Source organism: Salmo salar, chromosome 01 (assembly GCF_965601325.2).
Source record: "Salmo salar chromosome 01, fSalSal1, whole genome shotgun sequence".
In the NCBI taxonomy this organism is placed as follows: Eukaryota; Metazoa; Chordata; class Actinopteri; order Salmoniformes; family Salmonidae; genus Salmo; species Salmo salar.
The window spans coordinates 6,336,918-6,359,998 of NC_138291.1; the positions used below are offsets into that span (position 1 = coordinate 6,336,918).

The 23,081-nt window shown below is 46.8% G+C and overlaps 1 protein-coding gene across 2 annotated transcripts in view; it reads right to left on the reverse strand.

Annotated features, from left to right (window-relative positions):
* The window catches only part of sos2 (son of sevenless homolog 2 (Drosophila)), a 98,037-nt gene that overhangs the window by 26,252 nt on the left and 48,704 nt on the right, over positions 1 to 23,081 (reverse strand). For both annotated transcript variants that reach the window (XM_045708836.2, XM_045708977.2), the window contains 3 exons: positions 19,112 to 19,318; positions 14,348 to 14,491; positions 12,480 to 12,590 (listed from right to left, as the gene is read on the reverse strand). In XM_045708836.2, coding sequence (XP_045564792.1) covers positions 12,480 to 12,590; positions 14,348 to 14,491; positions 19,112 to 19,318 — 462 coding nt within the window. The remainder of the gene's footprint in view (positions 1 to 12,479; positions 12,591 to 14,347; positions 14,492 to 19,111; positions 19,319 to 23,081) is intronic.

The following is a 23,081-nucleotide window of genomic DNA, read 5'->3' on the forward strand; positions in this document are numbered from 1 at the left end:
GTATCCTCCCTCCTGCTCCCTAGTAGGGGTTGTTATATAGTATCCTCCCTCCTGCTCCCTAGTAGGGGTTGTTATATAGTATCCTCCCTCCTGCTCCCTAGTAGGGGTTGTTATATAGTATCCTCCCTCCTGCTCCCTAGTAGGGGTTGTTATAATAGGATCCTCCCTCCTGCTCCCTAGTAGGGGTTGTTATATAGTATCCTCCCTCCTGCTCCCTAGTAGGGGTTGTTATATAGTATCCTCCCTCCTGCTCCCTAGTAGGGGTTGTTATATAGTATCCTCCCTCCTGCTCCCTAGTAGGGGTTGTTATATAGTATCCTCCCTCCTGCTCCCTAGTAGGGGTTGTTATATAGTATCCTCCCTCCTGCTCCCTAGTAGGGGTTGTTATATAGGATCCTCCCTCCTGCTCCCTAGTAGGGGTTGTTATAAAGGATCCTCCCTCCTGCTCCCTAGTAGGGGTTGTTATATAGTATCCTCCCTCCTGCTCCCTAGTAGGGGTTGTTATATAGTATCCTCCCTCCTACTCCCTAGTAGGGGTTGTTATATAGGATCCTCCCTCCTGCTCCCTAGTAGGGGTTGTTATATAGTATCCTCCCTCCTACTCCCTAGTAGGGGTTGTTATATAGGATCCTCCCTCCTGCTCCCTAGTAGGGGTTGTTATATAGGATCCTCCCTCCTGCTCCCTAGTAGGGGTTGTTATATAGTATCCTCCCTCCTACTCCCTAGTAGGGGTTGTTATATAGGATCCTCCCTCCTGCTCCCTAGTAGGGGTTGTTATATAGGATCCTCCCTCCTGCTCCCTAGTAGGGGTTGTTATATATCCTAGATAGATGATCCTAAATCAATACTCTACTATTTAGACTCCACACTACAGCCTCCTCTGGTGCTCTCTCTCTCTGTCTGTGTGGAGAGACACTCACACTACAGACTAAATGGCCTGCCTGCCCTAGTCTGTCTGTCTGTCTGTCTGTCTGTCTGTCTGTCTGTCTGTCTGTCTGTCTGTCTGTCTGTCTGTCTGTCTGTCTGTCTGTCCTGTGTCTGTCTGTCTGTCTGTCTGTCTGTCTGTCTGTCTGTCTGTCTGTCTGTCTGTCTGTCTGTCTGTCTGTCTGTCTGTCTGTCTGTCTGTCTGTCTGTCTGTCTGTCTGTCTGTCTGTCTGTCTGTCTGTCTGTCTGTCTGTCTGTCTGTCTGTCTGTGTGTGTGTGTGTGTGTGTGTGTGTGTGTGTGTGTGTGTGTGTGGGGAGAGATGGTGAGTTCTGTAAACACACAAACAGAGATATAAGAATGGAGCTCTGGCAAATGACAAAACAACAACTATTACAACAATGTAACCCTCTCTCAGTTTCACCCCAACATCACCCCTAGTTCATTAAAATAGAAAGGAACAACACAGTGAAGCACCACCATGGGAATCACACACACAGCAGTGCAACAAGCACAGCATGTACCCTTTCAGATCAGAGGCAGCCCCCCCTCTCCTCTTTTATACCTTCCTTCCCTCCCTTCCCCTTTCCCTCACCATGGGAATCACACACACAGCAGTGCAACAAGCACAGCATGTACCCTTTCAGATCAGAGGCAGCCCCCCCTCTCCTCTTTTATACCTTCCTTCCCTCCCTTCCCCTTTCCCTCACCATGGGAATCACACACACAGCAGTGCAACAAGCACAGCATGTACCCTTTCAGATCAGAGGCAGCCCCCCCTCTCCTCTTTTATACCTTCCTTCCCTCCCTTCCCCTTTCCCTCACCATGGGAATCACACACACAGCAGTGCAACAAGCACAGCATGTACCCTTTCAGATCAGAGGCAGCCCCCCCTCTCCTCTTTTATACCTTCCTTCCCTCCCTTCCCCTTTCCCTCACCATGGGAATCACACACACAGCAGTGCAACAAGCACAGCATGTACCCTTTCAGATCAGAGGCAGCCCCCCCTCTCCTCTTTTATACCTTCCTTCCCTCCCTTCCCCTTTCCCTCACCATGGGAATCACACACACAGCAGTGCAACAAGCACAGCATGTACCCTTTCAGATCAGAGGCAGCCCCCCCTCTCCTCTTTTATACCTTCCTTCCCTCCCTTCCCCTTTCCCTCACCATGGGAATCACACACACAGCAGTGCAACAAGCACAGCATGTACCCTTTCAGATCAGAGGCAGCCCCCCCTCTCCTCTTTTATACCTTCCTTCCCTCCCTTCCCCTTTCCCTCACCATGGGAATCACACACACAGCAGTGCAACAAGCACAGCATGTACCCTTTCAGATCAGAGGCAGCCCCCCCTCTCCTCTTTTATACCTTCCTTCCCTCCCTTCCCCTTTCCCTCACCATGGGAATCACACACACAGCAGTGCAACAAGCACAGCATGTACCCTTTCAGATCAGAGGCAGCCCCCCCTCTCCTCTTTTATACCTTCCTTCCCTCCCTTCCCCTTTCCCTCACCATGGGAATCACACACACAGCAGTGCAACAAGCACAGCATGTACCCTTTCAGATCAGAGGCAGCCCCCCCTCTCCTCTTTTATACCTTCCTTCCCTCCCTTCCCCTTTCCCTCTCCTCCCTCACCTCCTTCCCTCCCCTCCCTCACCTCCTTCCCCCCTCCTTCCCAGCCCTCTCCCTGCCCTCTACCCTTCCCACCCCTCTCCTTCCTTCCCCCCTCTTTCCCCTCCTCTCCTTCATCTGCTCTCCTCCAGGAGAGACTGTACACATTCCAAATGGTGTCCTATTCCCTATGCAGTGCACTACTTTTGACCAGAGCCCAGGGCCCTATATAGGGAATAGGGTGCCATTTGGGACTCAGCAGGGACTGGGCTATTTTTAAAGGCCATGTAATTTAGCCACAATACCAGACGCTGCAGAGTGCAGTGGCTGAGTGCTCCACAGACACATCTCTCTAACAGAGAGCAGGGGAGGAAAGGAGAGGAGGAGGAGAAGGAAAGGAGGGGTGAAGGGGAGAAGAGGAGAGAAGGGGGGAGTGAGTGAGATGATGGGAGAATACAAAATGAGAAAGTAGCAAATGAAAGCGAGAGAGAGCGCGAGAGAGTGAGAAAGAGAGAGAGAAAGAGAGTGCGAGAGAGAAAGAGAGAGAGTGCGAGAGAGAAAGAGAGTGCGAGAGAGAAAGAGAGTGCGAGAGAGAAAGAGAGTGCGAGAGAGAAAGAGAGCGAGAGAGAAAGAGAGAACGAGAGAGAAAGGGAGCGAGAGAGAAAGAGAGCGAGCGACTACTGAGGATACACTCCCTGACAGGCTTCTAAATAAACAGCACCTCTAAGCAGTCAGTCCTGAGAGCAACTGGTGTTTATGTGTCATTATACAACAGGTGGAACTAAACCTGAATGCTGATTGGTTAAAACCGCATTCCAGCCAGTGTCTATTCCACAAGTTACCGCCGGCTAAATCTATGACATTAAAATGCCTATTTACTGTGTTCCATCTTACTGCGCAATCCACTGTCTCATCAGCCCAGCCAGGCAATTTATAAACTTGATCTCCACTATAAAAAGCATCTAGACATTATCTCACATTTCTTTTAGATTAACATTTAGGTTTCAACAGCGGTGATTTGTATAAACCTTCCTGTCCGTCTCGCCAACATTTGCAACATTGTTTCAATATTCAAATAAAATCTCCAGCTGTCCCGTAGTAATGAGCATGCTGGGAGTCGGGATGAGACAAACAGGCAGGCAGGCAGCGTTTCTCAGCCAGTCGAAATCATGAATTATCTGGCATAATTTTCTTCCTGCTTCTCGGGCATTATCACTTAAGAGCATTATCACCCGACGACCGGGCAGACAGCCCCGACGACCGGGCAGACAGCCCCGACGACCGGGCAGACAGCCCCGACGACCAGGCATGACACTACACTAAACATGTATATGTGACAAATAAAATCGGATTTGATTTGAAAGATCATTACTTGGGAAATACATTAGAGCAGCCATGCATTAGCCGCTATGTCAATGTCCAGTATCTGTGTGCAGTGATCAAATCAAATAAATTTTTATTAGCCACATGAGCCAAATACAACAGGTGTAGAGCTTACAGTGAAATGCTTACTTACGAGACCCAAACCAACAATGCAGTTTAAAAATAAATACAAATACAATACAAATAAGAAATAAAAGTAACAAGTAATTTAAAAAGCAGCAGTAAAATAACAATGTGGAGGCTATATACCGGGTGTTACGGTAGAGAGTCAATGTGGAGGCTATATACCGGGTGTTACGGTAGAGAGTCAATGTGGAGGCTATATACAGGGTGTTACGGTACAGAGTCAATGTGGAGGCTATATACAGGGGGTACCGGTACAGAGTCAATGTGGAGGCTATATACAGGGTGTTACGGTACAGAGTCAATGTGGAGGCTATATACAGGGTGTTACGGTACAGAGTCAATGTGGAGGCTATATACAGGGTGTTACGGTACAGAGTCAATGTGGAGGCTATATACAGGGTGTTACGGTAGAGAGTCAATGTGGAGGCTATATACAGGGTGTTACGGTACAGAGTCAATGTGGAGGCTATATACAGGGGGTACCGGGACAGAGTCAATGTGTGGGGCACTGGTTAGTTGAGGTAATATGTACATGTAGGTAGAGTTATTAAAGTGACTATGCATAGATGATAACAGAGAGTAGCAGCGGTGTAAAGGGGGGAGGGCATGCAAATAGTCTGGGTAACCATTTGATTAGGTGTTCATTAGTCTTATGGCTTGGAGGTAGAAGCTGTTTAGAAGCCTCTTGGACCTAGACTTGGCGCTCCGGTACCGCTTGCCGTGCGGTAGCAGAGAGAACAGTCTATGACTGGGGTGGCTGGAGTCTTGACAATTTTTAGGGCCTTCCTCTGACACCGCCTGGTATAGAGGTCCTGGATGGCAGGAAGCTTGGCCCCGGTGATGTACTGGGCCGTACGCACTACCCTCTGTAGTGCCTTGTGGTCGGAGGCCGAGCAGTTGCCATACCAGGCAGTGATGCAACCCGTCAGGATGCTCTCAATGGTGCAGTTGTAGAACCTTTTGAGGATCTGAGGACCCATACCAAATCTTTTCAGTCTCCTGCGGGGGAATAGGTTTTGTCGTGCCCTCTTTACGACTGTCTTGGTGTGCATGGACCATGTTAGTTTGTTGGTGATGTGGACACCAAGGAACTTGAAGCTCTCAACCTGCTCCACTGCAGCCCCGTCGATGAGAATGGGGGCGTGCTCGGTCCTCTTTTTCCTGTAGTCCACAATCATCTCCTTTGTCTTGATTAAGTTGAGGGAGGGGTTGTTGTCCTGACACCACACGGCCAGGTCTCTGACCTCTTCCCTATAGGCTGTCTCGTCGTTGTCGGTGATCAGGCCTACCACTGTTTTGCCATCGGCAGGGACCGAAATTAACACACGCCAAATGCGGGTAGATTTTCCATTTTGCGAGTAAATCTCAGAAAGCTATGCGCCACACTGGCGGATAAAATGTTTGTACCAAAATAGTAATGTAATAAAATATCTGGCATGACGGCTCGGAGGAAATGACTCATTTTTGCCAGCCACAGACCGTCTCATAGTGCTCCTAGTTCCGCGACACTGTTTACCGTAACAGGACATCAGCTAATCCTCATTGCTCACTTGCCACGGGTCTGCTGCTAGCTACCGTTCATTAAATAGCTGTTACGTGGCGACATTTACCTGGAGTAAAAGCCAACTTTTGAAACGAAAACCCACTGACGAAAAGGAGGACAAATCACATTTTTAAAAAAAAAATTATGTTTTGTGAGAAATGGAGGTTTAGAGATGAATGAGTTTCAAGAGGCTGGCTACAGTATGATGCCGAGGCTGTGGTGATGAATTTGTTCTGTGTGTCGCCAATATGTCAAAAGATAAAAGCAGAAACAACTCATTTGTCATCGGAAAATAAAACGATGAAGCTGGAGAACATTTCGTGACCATGAACGCAGCAAGTGTCACATTGCCTGCGAGTCTCTGTGTCCCGGGCTCAATCGGAGCCTCTCCTCTTGACACCCTCTGTGACGGCGCGAATGGAAACGTCAGAGCAGACCAGCACGGAGATGAAGATCCTGTTTAGGACTGTACGCGCCACTGGCAAGAAGGCCAGAACACTTTCTGACTTGGAGTGGATGTGCGAGTAAGTGAAAATGTTGTTACACTTGTAGCGTGTTTTTACAAGTCTATTTAGAAGACGTGGTCCAGTATCGGAGGTTATTTCTCAGCTCTTGATAAGCTTTGGTTTACCTCCAAATAGTGTATAAATACCATAACATTACAGGCCTACTGATGCTGGCATGGATCTCCATGCTTTCCTATGGCTCCCTAACATTCTATTTTAATGTTTGTCTCCAGATTGTTTACATTTTAAAGCATTGTGACACAATTTACTTTACCAGCCTTATTATAGTATTGCTCCTTAAGTAAACAAAAAGGCAGAAGGCTAATTTAGTACAGTCAACTGCCAGCTATATTGGATAACATGATTGTATATTACATTATTATTATTGAATTAAATTCTAATGTTTGATTTTTTTCGCAGTTTGGATGACAGAAAAAGGAATCGCTGTGGCCTCAACATATAGAAATGAGAAGCAGGCCAAAGAGTTTATGCACCATATTGCAGAGGTGGAGAGAAACAATATCAGAGAGAATCTGAAGAAAACCCCACATCTCTCCATCATGAGAGATGGCTCCACAGACAATTCTGTGAAAGAGTTAATTAGTTTATGTCAGATTCTGTCACAAGGGCAAGATCGGAGTCGAAGTTTTGTTGGCATCAAGTCGGTTGAGAAGGCAGACGCGACATAGCCAACACCACCAGTGCCATCATGGAGGGATGAGTGGGGGAGGAAGTTGGTCGCTCTGGGAACAGATGGAGCTGCTGTGATGACCGGAGCCAAGAACGGTGTGGGTCAGCCGGCTGAACGGAGACGGGGCCTACATCATCGGCATCCACTGTATGGCACATCGCCTTCAACTGACCTTTTCTGATTGCCATCTGGTCCAACGTGATGTTTCAGAAAAGTAGAAGACCTCCTCAGTGGGCTCTACACCTTCTACCACACCAGTCCACTGAACAGGGCAAACCTGGTAAACAGCTTCCAGGCTCTTGGACACACACCACTGGTGACCACCAGAATTTGGCGGGTCACGATGGGTAGGACACCTATTGCGTACACTGGATCACTTCCTGCGAGGTTACCAGGGGCGTGTCTAGATTGCTATGCTAAGTACTCCAAAATCCATCATCAATACGTAATGTCCAGTAAATAACAACAAATCGGTAAAATCATGTTTCAATGCACTGATAAAATCTGTCATATCTAATATAGTTGTTTTTTTTTGGACAACAATTAATTGTCTATTTGTATGTCTTTGTTCTTTATATATTTCAGATTCAATCTGCTGATGGCCAAAATGTCCCAGGTGTCCAGCAGGCCAAGGCCAGGAAATACTACAGTACAGCGAGGGAGGATGTTGTTCTCTGCTTCTGTGGCTTCCTGCATGATGACACACTAACACACCTGAGCAACCTGTCCACCTGTCTGCAGAGGTCCACCATCACCATAGCAGAAGCCCACAGCTCCTTGTGATCAACACAGGCAGTACTTAATAAGAAGTACCAAAAAAAACAGGTATGTTTATTTAAGCTGCAATAAGAAATAGTTACCTTAAGAGAATTAGGAGAAAGGATAACGTCAATAAGAGAAGGAGAGTGTGTTGTAAAGGAAAGTTCTGAAAGGATGGTTAAAATGGGCCTTTTTTTTTTTTATCATCAGAGAAGGGCCTATGATGAAGGCCACAATGGCCAACTGATATGAGGGAATTTCACTGACCAGAGGTGACAGCAAGACCCTCGTCACCTCACAGGACAAAATGCTTGACAGGCTAGTTGAGAGTATGACTGACAGGTTCCAGGATGCCAGTGTAGGGGTTCTGTGTTCCACCAAGCTGGTCAGCTTCACCAACTGGCCAGAGTCAGGAAATGCAGCAGCAGGTTGCTTTATGTTTTGTATTACAGGGCAGTTAGGTTCAGGTTCAGATTCATAATCATATTTTTATAGGTTTGAGAATTAAAACTGCATGATGTAATGTATACAATTATTCTAGATTTTGGTGACACTGAACTGGAAACCCTGGTGGACCACTTCCTGTCCTGGAGACAACTGGCATCCATGTTGAAAGGGTCGCTAACCAGTGGACTGTCCTGAAGACCTCTGGCATCCATGTTGAAAGGTCCTAATCCAGGCACTTGTCATCTCCCGTCTGGATTACTGCAACTCGCTGTTGGCTGGGCTCCCTGCCTGTGCCATTAAACCCCTACAACTCATCCAGAACGCCGCAGCCCGTCTGGTGTTCAACCTTCCCAAGTTCTCTCACGTCACCCCGCTCCTCCGCTCTCTCCACTGGCTTCCAGTTGAAGCTCGCATCCGCTACAAGACCATGGTGATTGCCTACGGAGCTGTGAAGGGAACGGCACCTCCATACCTTCAGGCTCTGATCAGGCCCTACACCCAAACAAGGGCACTGCGTTCATCCACCTCTGGCCTGCTGGCCCCCCTACCTCTGAGGAAGCACAGTTCCCGCTCAGCCCAGTCAAAACTGTTCGCTGCTCTGGCACCCCAATGGTGGAACAAGCTCCCTCACGACGCCAGGACAGCGGAGTCAATCACCACCTTCCGGAGACACCTGAAACCCCACCTCTTTAAGGAATACCTAGGATAGGATAAAGTAATCCTTCTAACCCCCCCCCCCCCCCTTAAAAGATTTAGATGCACTATTGTAAAGTGGTTGTTCCACTGGATATCATTAGGTGAATGCACCAGTTTGTAAGTCGCTCTGGATAAGAGTGTCTGCTAAATGACTTAAATGTAAATGTAAATGAAAGGGTCGCTAACCAGTGGACTGTCCTGAAGACCTCTGGCATCCATGTTGAAAGGGTCGCTAACCAGTGGACTGTCCTGAAGACCTCTGGCATCCATGTTGAAAGGGTCGCTAACCAGTGGACTGTCCTGAAGACCTCTGGCATCCATGTTGAAAGGGTCGCTAACCAGTGGACTGTCCTGAAGGTGCTGATGTACCAAGAGCCCCAGTCCCTGCAGAAGATGTCCTGGTTCCGTGTCAACAGGAGCCATCAGCATTCCTGCCCTGATTTGCTGGCATTGGTTAACCTGCTCCTGTCCTTCCCTGCCTCCACAGCTGAATGTGAAAGAGGTTTGAATACCATGAAACAGGTGAAAACAGATTGGCAGTCCAACCTAAAGTCTGATACACTGTCAGATCTCCTTATGGTCCAGCTGTCCTCTCCAGAGATCAGGGAGTATGATCTGATAAAAGCTGTGATGCTGTGACACCAGGACTAAGTCAGGAGCAGGAAGCCAGACTTCATGGACCGTGCAAAGAGGGTGATTGCGGTAGAGAGTGACAAGTCTGATGAGGTTTAAGTTGATTAAAATGATTAAGCATCTGATAGGTTTATAAAAACCTTCAAATGTACTTTTATGTTTGATCCTTAAGTACATTTACTATGAAATACTTCAGTAGAATTTTGAGTTCAAAACTTCTTCAGTTGTATTCAGGCTTGGAAACTAAATCTAGCCACAGCCAAAATTAACCAGCATCTGATAAGTCTCTATTTTACCTGTCTTTTATCAGGGTATTTCGACTCAAAGTAAAGGATTTGTAAAACCTGCTTCTCCTGTTTCCCTTTTATAATCAGGAGAGCACCAGTTCTATATCCGCTGCTCTTCTCATAATAGTATCTTAACATTGTTGTTGCCCTGTTTTGACTTCTAAGTACTCTTATTCATTGTATCTGATATGTTTTGGTTTATTTCATTGTGTGCCCACTGTTTGGCGTGTTTTCACTCTGTACAGCACGTTCGGGTCAACTACAGTTGTTTCTAAAATGTGCTCTACAAATAAACTTGATTTGATTTAACCGTTGATCAATATATTAAAATAATTTTGTTTCAAATTTGTTTGTATTCAACATAATACCTTATTATCTCAATGAAATGTACTGAAATGTACAGGAGGGGACTGAGCACGCACCCCTGGGGAGCCCCTGCGTTGAGGATTTTTTTATTTGACCTTTATTTAACTAGGCAAGTCAGTTCAGCACAAATGCTTATTTTCAATGACGGCCTAGGAACAGTGGGTTAACTGTCTTGTTCAGGGGAAGAAAGATACATTTTTATCTTGTCAGCTCATGGATTCGATCTTGCAACTTTTCGGTTACAAGTCCAACGCTCTAAGCACTAGGCTACCTGCCGCCCCAGGATCAGCGTGGCGGATGTGTTGTTACCTACCCTTACCACCTGGGGGCGGCCCGTCAGGAAGTCCAGGATCCAGTTGCAGAGGAAGGTGTTTAGTCCCAGGGTCCTTAGCTTGGTGATGAGCTTTGAGAGCACTATAGTGTTGAATGCTGAGCTGTTGTTAATGAATAGCATTCTCACATAGCTGTTCCTTTTGTCCAGGTGGGAAATGGCAGTGTGGAGTGCAATAGAGATTGCATCATCTGTGGATCTGTTATGCAAATTGGAGTGGGTCTAGGGTTTCTGGGATAATGGGATTGATGTGAACCATGACCAGCCTTTCAAAGCACTTCATGGCTACAGACTTGAGTGCTACGGGTCGGTAGTCATTTAGGCAGGTTACCTTAGTGTTCTTGGGCAAAGGCACTATGGTGGTCTGCTTGAAACATGCTGGTAATACAGACTTGCCAGTTGGTCAGCGCATGCTTGTAGTACACGTCCTGGTAATCCGTCTGGCCCTGCAGCCTTGTGAATGTCGACTTGTTTAAAGGTCTTACTCACATCAGCTGCGGAGAGCGTGATCACACAGTCTTCCAGAACAGCTGGTGCTCTCATGCATGTTTCAGTGTTATTTGCCTCGAAGCGAGCATAGAAGTAGTTTAGCTCGTCTGGTAGGCTCGTGTCACTGGGCAGCTCTCGGCTGTGCTTCCCTTTGTAGTCTGTAATGGTTTGCAAGCCCTGCCACATCTGACGAACGTCAGAATTGGTGTAGTACGATTCGATCTTAGTCCTGTATTGATGCTTTGCCTGTTTGATGGTTCATCGGAGGGCATAGCGGGATTTCTTATAAGCTTCCGGGTTAGAGTCCTGCTCCTTGAAAGTGGCAGCTCTAGCCTTTAACTCAGTGCGGATGTTGCCTGTAATCCATGGCTTCTGGTTGGGGAATGTATGTACGGTCACTGTGGGGACGACGTCATCGACAATGTTATTGATGAAGCCAATGACTGATGTGGTGTACTCCTCAACGCCATCGGAGGAATCCCAGAACATATTCCAGGCTGTGCTACCAAAACAGTCCTGTAGTTTAGCATCTGCTTAATCTGAGCACTTTTTTAATGATCGAGTCACTGGTGCTTCCTGCTTTAATTTTAGCTTGTAAGCAGGAATCAGGAGGATAGAATTATGGTCAGATTTTCCATATTTGTATGCGTCTCTGTGTGTGGAGTAAAGGTGGTCTAGAGTTCTTTTCCCTCTGGTTGCACATTTAACATGCTGATAGAAATTTGGTAAGACGGATTTAAGTTTCTCTGCATTAAAGTCCCCGGCTAATAGGAGCGCCGCCTCTGGGTGAGCAGTTTCCTGTTTGCTTATGGCGGAATACAGCTTATTCAGTGCGGCCTTAGTGCCAGCATTGGTCTGTGGTGGTATGTAGACAGCTACGAAAAATACTGATTTACTCTCTAGGTAGATAGTGTGGTCTACAGCTTATCATGAGATACTCTACCTCAGGCAAAACCTCCAGACTTCCTTAGATATCGTGCACCAGCTGTTATTTACAAAAACACATAGTCCACCGCCCCTTGTCTTACCAGACACCGCTGTTCTATCCTGCCGGTACAGCGTATAACCAACCAGCTGTATGTTGATAGTGTCGTCGTTCAGCCACGACTCCGATAAACGTAAGATATATTACAGTTTTGAATGTCCCGTTGGCAGTTTAATCTTCCGCGTAGGTCATTGATTTTAATTCTCCAAAGATTGCACGTTTGCTAGCAGAATGGAAGGAAGTGGGGGTTTATTCGATCACCTACGAATTCTCAGAAGGCAGCCCGCCCTTTTGGCCCCTTTTTCTTCGCCTTCTCTTCACGCAAATGACGGGGATGTGGGCCTGTTCCTGGGAAAGCAGTATGTCATTCATGTCGGGCATGAAGGATATACTGTCATTTATTTATTATTTTTTGCATGTCATTTAAAGGAAAAAAAGGATTCTACCAGTCCGTTGTGAGTAATCACAGTTCTGATGTCCAAAAGTTATTTTTCGGTCATAAGAGACGGTATCAGCAACATTATGTACAAAATAAGTACAAAAAATAAGTTACAAACAACGCAAAGAAACGGAAAAATAAATAAACACAATTGGTTAGGAATACGTAAAACGTCAGCCTTGTTCTCCAGCGCCATCTTTAAAAAACTGATGAATTACAACCCAGATCTGTGTGCACAAGTGAGGTGAACCTTATTCTTACCTGGAAGTATAGTCCTACAGTAGGCCGGGCCATGAGGCTGCTGAAGTGCTCGCGGAACTGCCTGGACAGGATATCCTGAGACAGGGTCTCGTACGGATCAAACGCCTGTTCCTGGAGTTGAAAGAGACCGTTAACGGAAGAGTTAAAAAAGCCGACTACTATGTCTTACTGGGGGGGGGGGGGGGTGGTACATAGAGGGGGGGGTGGTACATAGAGGGGGGGTGGTGCATAGAGGGGGGGGTGGTGCATAGAGGGGGGGGTGGTGCATAGAGGGGGGGTGGTGCATAGAGGGGGGGTGGTGCATAGAGGGGGGGTACATAGAGGGGGGGGTGGTGCATAGAGGGGGGGGCATAGAGGGGGGGTGGGCATAGAGGGGGGGGGTGCATAGAGGGGGGGGGTGCATAGAGGGGGGGGTACATAGAGGGGGGGTGGTGCATAGAGGGGGGGTGGTGCATAGAGGGGGGTGCATAGAGGGGGGTGGTGCATAGAGGGGGGGTGGTGCATAGAGGGGTGGTGCATAGAGGGGGGGTGGTGCATAGAGGGGGGGTGGTGCATAGAGGGGGGATGGTGCATAGAGGGGGGGTGGTGCATAGAGGGGGGTGGTACATAGAGGGGGGTGGTACATAGAGGGGGGGTGGTACATAGAGGGGGGGGTGGTACATAGAGGGGGGGTGGTGCATAGAGGGGGGGTGGTGCATAGAGGGGGGGTGGTGCATAGAGGGGAGTTGGTACATAGAGGGGGGGTGGTGCATAGAGGGGGGTGGGTACATAGAGGGGGGCGGGTACATAGAGGGGGGCGGGTACATAGAGGGGGGGTGGTGCATAGAGGGGGGGTGGTACATAGAGGGGGGGTGGTGCATAGAGGGGGGGTGGTGCATAGAGGGGGGGTGGTGCATAGGGGGGGGTGCATAGGGGGGGGTACATAGAGGGGGGTACATAGAGGGGGGTACATAGAGGGGGGTACATATAGGGGGGTGGTACATAGAGGGGTGTGTGTGTGTGTGTGTGTGTGTGTGTGGTGCATAGAGGGGGGGTGGTGCATAGAGGGGGGGTACATAGAGGGGGGGTGGTACATAGAGGGGGGGATGGTGCATAGAGGGGGGTACATAGAGGGGGGATGGTGCATAGAGGGGGGGTACATAGAGGGGGGGTGGTACATGGGGGGTACATAGAGGGGGGGTGGTACATGGGGGGTACATAGAGGGGGGGTGGTACATGGGGGGTACATAGAGGGGGGGTGGTACATGGGGGGTACATAGAGGGGGGTACATAGAGGGGGGTACATAGAGGGGGGTACATAGAGGGGGGTACATAGAGGGGGGTGGTACATGGGGGGTACATAGAGGGGGGTACATAGAGGGGGGTACATAGAGGGGGGTACATAGAGGGGTACATAGAGGGTGGTACATGGGGGGTACATAGAGGGTGGTACATGGGGGGTACATAGAGGGGGGTACATAGAGGGGGGTACATGGGGGGGTACATAGAGGGGGGTACATAGAGGGTGGTACATGGGGGTACATAGAGGGGGGTACATAGAGGCATACAATCAACTGAAGGCCTTCTAGCAGAGATGTGAAGGACAGCCTGGTAAAAAGAGTTTTTTTTTTCTTTCTACATGAAGACTTCATAGGGCAGAGGGCTTTGGGATCAGTTATGACAGAATAGAGGTAAAGGTAGGACTGTGTTATTGGGCCGTAAGGTTTCTGACAGGACATAGGAGACAGGTGATCATACAATACCTCTCTCTCTGCCTCGAAGTCTCTACCCACTAAAGGATGAGGACTCATGGCAGCAGCAGCAGGCGTAGGTGTGTGTGTGTGTGTGTGTGTGTGTGTGTGTGGTGTGTGTGTGTGTCTATGTCCTACCTCTGCCAGGTCCTCGAAGCAGCTGCCCACCAAAGGATGTGGACTACCGTCAGCGGTCATCTCCACCGCATCTTCGATCAGGCCCAGCAGCTTGACCGTCAACTCATGGATGTCCAAGATGTTACTGAAAATCACCTCCACATCCTGCAAACAGAGAGGGAGAGATGTGACTTACAAGGGGGGGTGGCGGAGCAATACTTCACTTACACATTTCACACATTTTAGTAATTTAACAGATTTGATACATTTTAGTCCTTTGAGTCCTTTAGCAGAGTTGATTCATTTTAGTCCTTTAGCAGAGTTGATTCATTTGAGTCCTTTAGCAGATTTGATTCATTTGAGTCCTTTAGCAGATTTGATTCATTTGAGTCCTTTAGCAGATTTGATTCATTTGAGTCCTTTAGCAGATTTGATTCATTTTAGTCCTTTAGCAGAGTTGATTCATTTGAGTCCTTTAGCAGATTTGATTCATTTGAGTCCTTTAGCAGATTTGATTCATTTGAGTCCTTTAGCAGATTTGATTCATTTTAGTCCTTTAGCAGAGTTGATTCATTTTAGTCCTTTAGCAGAGTTGATTCATTTTAGTCCTTTAGCAGATTTGATTCATTTTACTCGTTTAACGGATTTGATTCATTTTAGTCATTTAACCGATTTGATTCATTTTAGCAGATTTAATTAATTTTAGTCCTTTAACCGATTTGATTCATTTTAGTCATTTAACAGATTTGATTCATTTTAGCAGATTTAATACATTTTAGTCCTTTAACAGATTTGATTCATTTTAGTCCTTTAACAGATTTGATTCATTTTAGTCCTTTAGCAGATGTTTTAATTCAGAGCGATTTAAAACAATACGTCTTCAGTGACACAAACCACCCCAAAAAAAATGGTGCTGAAGATGAGAACAACCACTGTGAGACCAGTCCAGGAGCTGCCTTCACTGGCCAGAGAACAAAGGAAGATGGAGGGCCACTCACGACAAACTCCCACCTCTAGTCTAGATCAAAAAGTTCCTCCCATCACAAAGCTCCTCCCCATCAGCTCAAGGGCAGCCAGTTTAACCAAAATGGCGGTTAGATGAATCACGCTTCACAATCTGGCAGTCTGACGGACGAATCTGGGTTTGGCGGGTGCCAGGAGAACGCTACCTGCCCCAATGCATAGTGCCAACTGTAAAGTTTGGTGGAGGAGGAATAATGGTCTGGGGCTGTTTTCATGGTTCGGGCCCCTTAGTTCCAGTGAAGGGAAATCTTAACGCTACAGCATACAATGACATTCTAGAGGATTCTGTGCTTCCAACTTTTTGGCAACAGTTTGGGGATGGCCCTTTCTTGTTTCAGCATGACAATGTCCCCGTGCACAAAGCAAGGTCCATACAGAAATGGTTTGTTGAGATCAGTGTGAAAGACTTTACTGGCCTGCACAGAGCCCTGACCTCAACCCCATTTAACACCTTTGGGATGAATTGGAACACCGACTGCTAGCCAGGCCTAATCGCCCAACATCAGTGCCCGACCTCACTAATGCTCTTGTGGCTGAATGGAAGCAAGTCCCTGCAGCAATGTTCCAACATCTAGTGGAAAGTCTTCCCAGAAGAGTGGAGGCTGTTATAGCAGCAAAGGGGGGAACCAACTACATATTAATGCCCATGATTTTAGAATGAGATGTTCGACGAACAGGTGTCCACATACACTAAATGACCAAAAGTATATCTTTCCCAGATGTTAGCATATAACTTGTAGGTTATCGGTTACTTTTATTATTACTATATATACACACACACTACCGGTCAAAGTTTGGGGTCACTTAGAAATGTCTTGACCATTGTAGCTGGAAACGGCAGATTTTTTATGGCATATCTACATAGGCGTACAGAGGCCCATTATCAGCAACCATCACTCCTGTGTTCCAATGGCACGTTGTGTTAGCTAATCCAAGTTTATCATTTTAAAAGGCTAATTGATCATTAGAAAACCCTTTTGCAATTATGTTACAGTAGCACAGTTGAAAACTGTTGTTCTAATTAAAGAAGCAATAAAACTGGCCTTCTTTAGACTAGTTGAGTATCTGGAGCATCAGCATTTGTGGGTTCGATTACAGGCTCAAAATGGCCAGAAACAAATAACTTTCTTCTGAAACTCGTCAGTCTATTCTTGTTCTGAGAAATGAAGGCTATTCCATGCGGGAAATTGCCAAGAAACTGAAGATCTCGTACAACGCTGTGTACTACTCCCTTCACAGAACAGCACAAACTGGCTCTAACCAGAATAGAAAGAGGAGTGGGAGGCCCCGGTACACAACTGAGCAAGAGGACAAAGTACGAGCGTCTAGCGAGAAACAGACACCTCACAAGTCCTCAACTGGCAGCTTCATTAAATAGTACCCGCAAAACACCAGTCTCAACGTCAACAGTGAAGAGGCGACTCCGGGATGCAGGCCTTCTAAGCAGAGTTCCTCTGTCCAGTGTCTGTGTTCTTTGGCCCATCTTAATATTTTATTTTTATTGGCCAGTCTGAGATATGGCTTTTTCTTTGCAAATCTGCCTAGAAGGCCAGCATCCCGGAGTCGCCTCTTCACTGTTGACGTTGAGACTGGACAGAGGAACTCTGCCTAGAAGGCCAGCATCCCGGAGTCGCCTCTTCACTGTTGACGTTGAGACTGGACAGAGGAACTCTGCCTAGAAGGCGCAGCATCCCGGAGTCGCCTCTTCACTGTTGACGTTGAGACTGTTGTTTTGATGGATTTGTTTTTCTCCTCCAAAAACAACGACATTTCTAAGTGACCCCGAACTTTTGAACCGTAGTGTATATATATATTTTTGTTTGGGTGTGAGTACTACTTCACTGTATTTGTCCTTGGGATATCGCCTTTCAACAGTAAAAGTTAAAAAAAAAAAAATTTAAAAAAAAAAATCACTGGAGAACGTTTAAGTTTGGTTTAGTAGTGTGTTCTCTCATTATTTGCCCCATACCACTTTCTTTCTGGACATCTCAAAGCCATTTCCCAGGAGATGTTGGTAGCCAGCTGTACAGTTATTTTGTCAAGAGTAACATATGTTTTTTTCCTATTAGACTTTAATTATGAGTTGTACATACCACAGGACCCAGTGCGTCCCAAATCGCACCCTATTCCTTATATAGCGCACTACTTTTAGGGACTAGAGTGCCATTTGGGACGTAGCCTAGTCCACCTCACCCAAATAATACCACCAGCCACCGTGTCTGTCCCCACCAAACCCCAATACCACCGTGTCTGTCTCCACCAAACCCCAATACCACCAGCCACTGTGTCTGTCTCCACCAAACCCCCAATACCACTGTGTCTGTCCCCACCAAACCCCAATACCACCAGCCACCGTATCTGTCTCCACCAAACCCCAATACCACCGTGTCTGTCTCCACCAAACCCCAATACCACCAGCCACCGTGTCTGTCTCCACCAAACCCCAATACCACCAGCCACCGTGTCTGTCTCCACCAAACCCCAATACCACCGTGTCTGTCTCCACCAAACCCCAATACCACCAGACACCGTGTCTGTCTCCACCAAACCCCAATACCACCGTGTCTGTCCCCACCAAACCCCAATACCACCGTGTCTGTCCCCACCAAACCCCAATACCACCGTGTCTGTCCCCACCAAACCCCAATACCACCAGCCACTGTGTCTGTCTCCACCAAACCCCAATACCACCAGCCACCGTGTCTGTCTCCACCAAACCCCAATACCACCAGCCACCGTGTCTGTCCCCACCAAACCCCAATACCACCGTGTCTGTCCCCACCAAACCCCAATACCACCGTGTCTGTCCCCACCAAACCCCAATACCACCAGCCACTGTGTCTGTCTCCACCAAACCCCAATACCACCAGCCACCGTGTCTGTCTCCACCAAACCCCAATACCACCAGCCACCGTGTCTGTCTCCACCAAACCCCAATACCACCAGCCACCGTGTCTGTCTCCACCAAACCCCAATACCACCGTGTCTGTCGTCATGTCGGCTTATGAAGTCAGCCAAAGCGTTTTCACAGCACACTACAACTGCAGGGCAGATGAGCTAGTTAGCTGACTACAGCTGTTCAGTTCTAATGGTCTGTTACAGGTTTCGGTTTTTCCATTTATGTTTTGAGGTTGGACTTTAGCGCGCATGGCTCGTTAGCATGTAGAGCGCTCCGATTGGCATCACCTCGTTAGTCAGTATGTATTATAGCTGTATTGGTTGCCATCTCGTTAGTGGGAAGGTGTTTCACCTGTGCTGGTCCAGGTGCTATTTAAGAGCAGCTGGCCCAGTGCTCCAGGGGTCTTGATATCTGTGGAGGGTCAACACCATTAGTTGACTCTCCCTATTTTGATTTCTAGACAAACAATCCTTTATCTGATCTTCCCCGTTTCTGTTTTGCTCCACCTTTTTGGTTTGCTTCGCTTCCTGTCCAAGACACGGGGGGGTGTCTTGGACAGCCCCCCCCCCCCCCCCCCCCATGAGTGTCTTTCAGAACCCCTCTTAAAAAATAAAAACACCGGTTTCGTTTTGGTTGTTGGTCAGTTGGTCCAACAAACAGTCCCTTCTGTTTGAGTCACATGGGGGAACGTAACATGATCTTACACTGCAAATGGCTGCTTTGCTATGTGGTCAAACAAACTGTTTGGTAAGCTGTTGGGGAAGCTGTTGGGGAAGCTGTGTTATATTGGCTACTGTGTAAGATGACTGCCGTTTTATAAACTGTTCATAAAAGGTGTTCATAACCTGTTTTACTGTCCTCACCTGAGGCGTAAAGATCTTGTTGTTGAACAGGAAGTGATGTCGGAACACCTTGATGATGAGGTCGAGCTCCCGCAGGTACTGGCGCTCCTCTGCGATCTCCAAGCGCACCAGGTCGTCGTAGGTCAGCTCCCCCGACGACGACGGCTCCTCCGTACACTGAGAAACCAGACCGATGTCCTCGTCCTGGTCAAACATGTCCATTAGGACCTGAGATAGAGACATCATTGGTCAAACACGTCCATAAAGATCTGGTACGGACACACAGAGACAGGTTACCAAGTCAACCAGCTTACAGTGCCTTCAGAAAGTATTCACACCCCTTGGCTTCATCCACATTTTGTTGTGTTACAGGCAGAATTCAAAAATAGATTAAATAAAAATCACCCATCACACAATACCCCATAATGACAAAGCGAATACACGTTTTAGAAGATTTATTGAATATGAAATACAGAAATATCTAATTACCATAAGAATTCACACCCAAGTCAATACATGTTAGAGTCCCCTTTAACAGTGATTACAGCTGTGACTCTTTCTGAGTAAAGGTCTGAGTAAGTTCTGAGTAAGGTCTGAGTAAGGTCTGAGTAAGGTTTGAGTAAAGGTCTGAGTAAAGGTCTGAGTAAAGGTCTGAGTGAGGTCTGAGTAAAGGTCTGAGTAAGGTCTGAGTGAGGTTTGAGTAAGGTCTGAGTAAAGGTCTGAGTAAGGTCTGAGTAAGGTCTGAGTGAGGTCTGAGTAAGGTCTGAGTGAGGTCTGAGTGAGGTCTGAGTGAGGTCTGAGTGAGGTCTGAGTAAAGGTCTGAGTAAGGTCTGAGTGAGGTTTGAGTGAGGTCTGAGTGAGGTCTGAGTAAGGTCTGAGTAAAGGTCTGAGTAAGGTCTGAGTAAGGTTTGAGTAAGGTCTGAGTAAGTTCTGAGTAAAGGTCTGAGTAAAGGTCTGAGTAAAGGTCTGAGTAAGGTTTGAGTAAAGGTTTGAGTAAAGGTTTGAGTAAAGGTTTGAGTAAAGTCTGAGTAAAGTCTGAGTAAGGTCTGAGTAAGGTCTGAGTAAAGGTCTGAGTAAGGTCTGAGTGAGGTCTGAGTAAAGGTCTGAGTAAAGGTCTGAGTAAAGGTCTGAGTGAGGTCTGAGTAAAGGTTTGAGTAAGGTCTGAGTAAGGTCTGAGTAAGGTCTGAGTGAGGTTTGAGTAAGGTCTGAGTAAAGGTCTGAGTAAGGTCTGAGTAAGGTCTGAGTAAGGTCTGAGTGAGGTCTGAGTAAAGGTCTGAGTGAGGTCTGAGTGAGGTCTGAGTAAAGGTCTGAGTAAGGTCTGAGTGAGGTTTGAGTGAGGTCTGAGTGAGGTCTGAGTAAGGTCTGAGTAAAGGTCTGAGTAAGGTCTGAGTAAGGTTTGAGTAAGGTCTGAGTAAGGTCTGAGTAAGTTCTGAGTGAGGTCTGAGTAAAGGTCTGAGTAAAGGTCTGAGTAAAGGTTTGAGTAAAGTCTGAGTAAGGTCTGAGTAAGGTCTGAGTAAGGTCTGAGTAAGGTCTGAGTAAAGGTCTGAGTAAAGGTCTGAGTAAGGTCTGAGTGAGGTCTGAGTAAAGGTCTGAGTAAAGGTCTGAGTAAAGGTCTGAGTGAGGTCTGAGTAAAGGTTTGAGTAAAGGTTTGAGTAAGGTCTGAGTAAGGTCTGAGTAAGGTCTGAGTAAAGGTCTGAGTAAAGGTCTGAGTAAAGGTCTGAGTAAGGTCTGAGTAAGGTCTGAGTGAGGTCTGAGTAAAGGTCTGAGTAAGGTCTGAGTAAAGGTCTGAGTGAGGTCTGAGTAAAGGTCTGAGTGAGGTCTGAGTAAGGTCTGAGTAAAGGTCTGAGTGAGGTCTGAGTGAGGTCTGAGTAAAGGTCTGAGTGAGGTCTGAGTAAGGTCTGAGTAAAGGTTTGAGTAAAGGTCTCCAAGAGACTCGCACACCTGGATTGTGTACAACATTTCAAGCTCAAGTTGGTTGTTGATCATTGCTAGACAGCCATTTTCAAGGTTTTGCCGTAGATGTTCAAGCAGATTAAAGTCAAAACTGTAACTAGACCACTCAGGAACATTCACTGTCTTCTTGGTAAGCAACTCCAGTGTATATTTGGCCTTGTGTTTTAGGTTATTATCCTGCTGAAAGGTGAATTCATCTCCCAGTGACCGGTGGAAAGCAGACTGAACCAGGTTTTCCTCTGGGACTTTGCCCGTGCTTAGCTCTATTCCTTTTATCCTAAAAAACTCCCTATTCCTTGCCGATGTCAAGCATACCCATAACATGATGCAGCCACCACTATGCTTGAAAATATAACGAGTGGTACACAGTGATGAGCTGTGTTGAAGTTGCGTAACGCTTTGTATTCAGGACAAAGATAATTTCTTTACCACATTTCTTTTTTTTTTTGCAGTTTTACTTTGTTGCAAACAGGATGCATGTTTTAGAAGATTTGTATTCTGTACAGGCTTCCTTCTTTTCACTCAGTCATTTGGGTTAGTATTGTGGAGTAACTTCTACGTTGTTGAGACATCACCAGTTATCTCCTATCGCAGCCATTAAACTCTGTTTATGCTGTTTTAAAATGTCCACCATTGGTCTCATGGTGAAATCACTGAGCGGTTTCCTTCCTCTCCGGCAACGGGGTTAGAACGGACGCCTGTATCTTTGTAGAGACTGGGTGTAATCAATAACTTCACCAGGCTCAAAGGGATATTCAATGTTTGCTTCTTTTATTTTTTTTTACCCATCTACCAATAGATGCCCTTCTTTGCGAGGCATTGGAAAACCTCCCTGGTCTTTGTGGTTGAATCTGTGTTTGAAATTCACTGCTCGACTGAGGGACCTTACAGATAATTGTATGTGTGGGGTACAGAGATGAGGTAGTCATTCATAAATCATGTTAAACACTATGATTGCACACAGAGTCCATGTAACTTATTATGTGACTTGTTAAGCATATTGTCACTCCTGAACTTATTTAGGCTCGCCATAACAAAAGGGGTTGAATTCTTATTGACTCAAGACATTTCAGCTTTTCATTTTGAATTAATTTGTAAACATTTCTAAAAACATAATTCCACTTTTACATTATTGGGGTATTATTGTGTGTAGACCAGTGAAACAAAATCTCAATGTAATCCATTTTAAATTCAGGCTGTAACACAACAACATTTGGAAAAAGTCAAGGGGTGTGAATACCTTCGAAATATACTGCTCAAAAAAATAAAGGGAACACTTAAACAACACATCCTAGATCTGAATGAAAGAAATAATCTTATTAAATACTTTTTTCTTTACATAGTTGAATGTGCTGAAAACAAAATCACACAAAAATAATCAATGGAAATCCAATTTATCAACCCATGGAGGTCTGGATTTGGAGTCACACTCATAATGAAAGTGGAAAAACACACTACAGGCTGATCCAACTTTGATGTAATGTCCTTAAAACAAGTCAAAATGAGGCTCAGTAGTGTGTGTGGCCTCCACGTGCCTGTATGACCTCCCTACAATGCCTGGGCATGCTCCTGATGAGGTGGCGGATGGTCTCCTGAGGGATCTCCTCCCAGACCTGGACTAAAGCATCCGCCAACTCCTGGACAGTCTGTGGTGCAACGTGGCGTTGGTGGATGGAGCGAGACATGATGTCCCAGATGTGCTCAATTGGATTCAGGTCTGGGGAACGGGCGGGCCAGTCCATAGCATCAATGCCTTCCTCTTGCAGGAACTGCTGACACACTCCAGCCACATGAGGTCAAGCATTGTCTTGCATTAGGAGGAACCCAGGGCCAACCGCACCAGCATATGGTCTCACAAGGGGTCTGAGGATCTCATCTTGGTACCTAATGGCAGTCAGGCTACCTCTGGCGAGCACATGGAGGGCTGTGCGGCCCCCCAAAGAAATGCCACCCCACACCATGACTGACCCACCGCCAAACTGGTCATGCTGGAGGATGTTGCAGGCAGCAGAACGTTCTCCACGGCGTCTCCAGACTC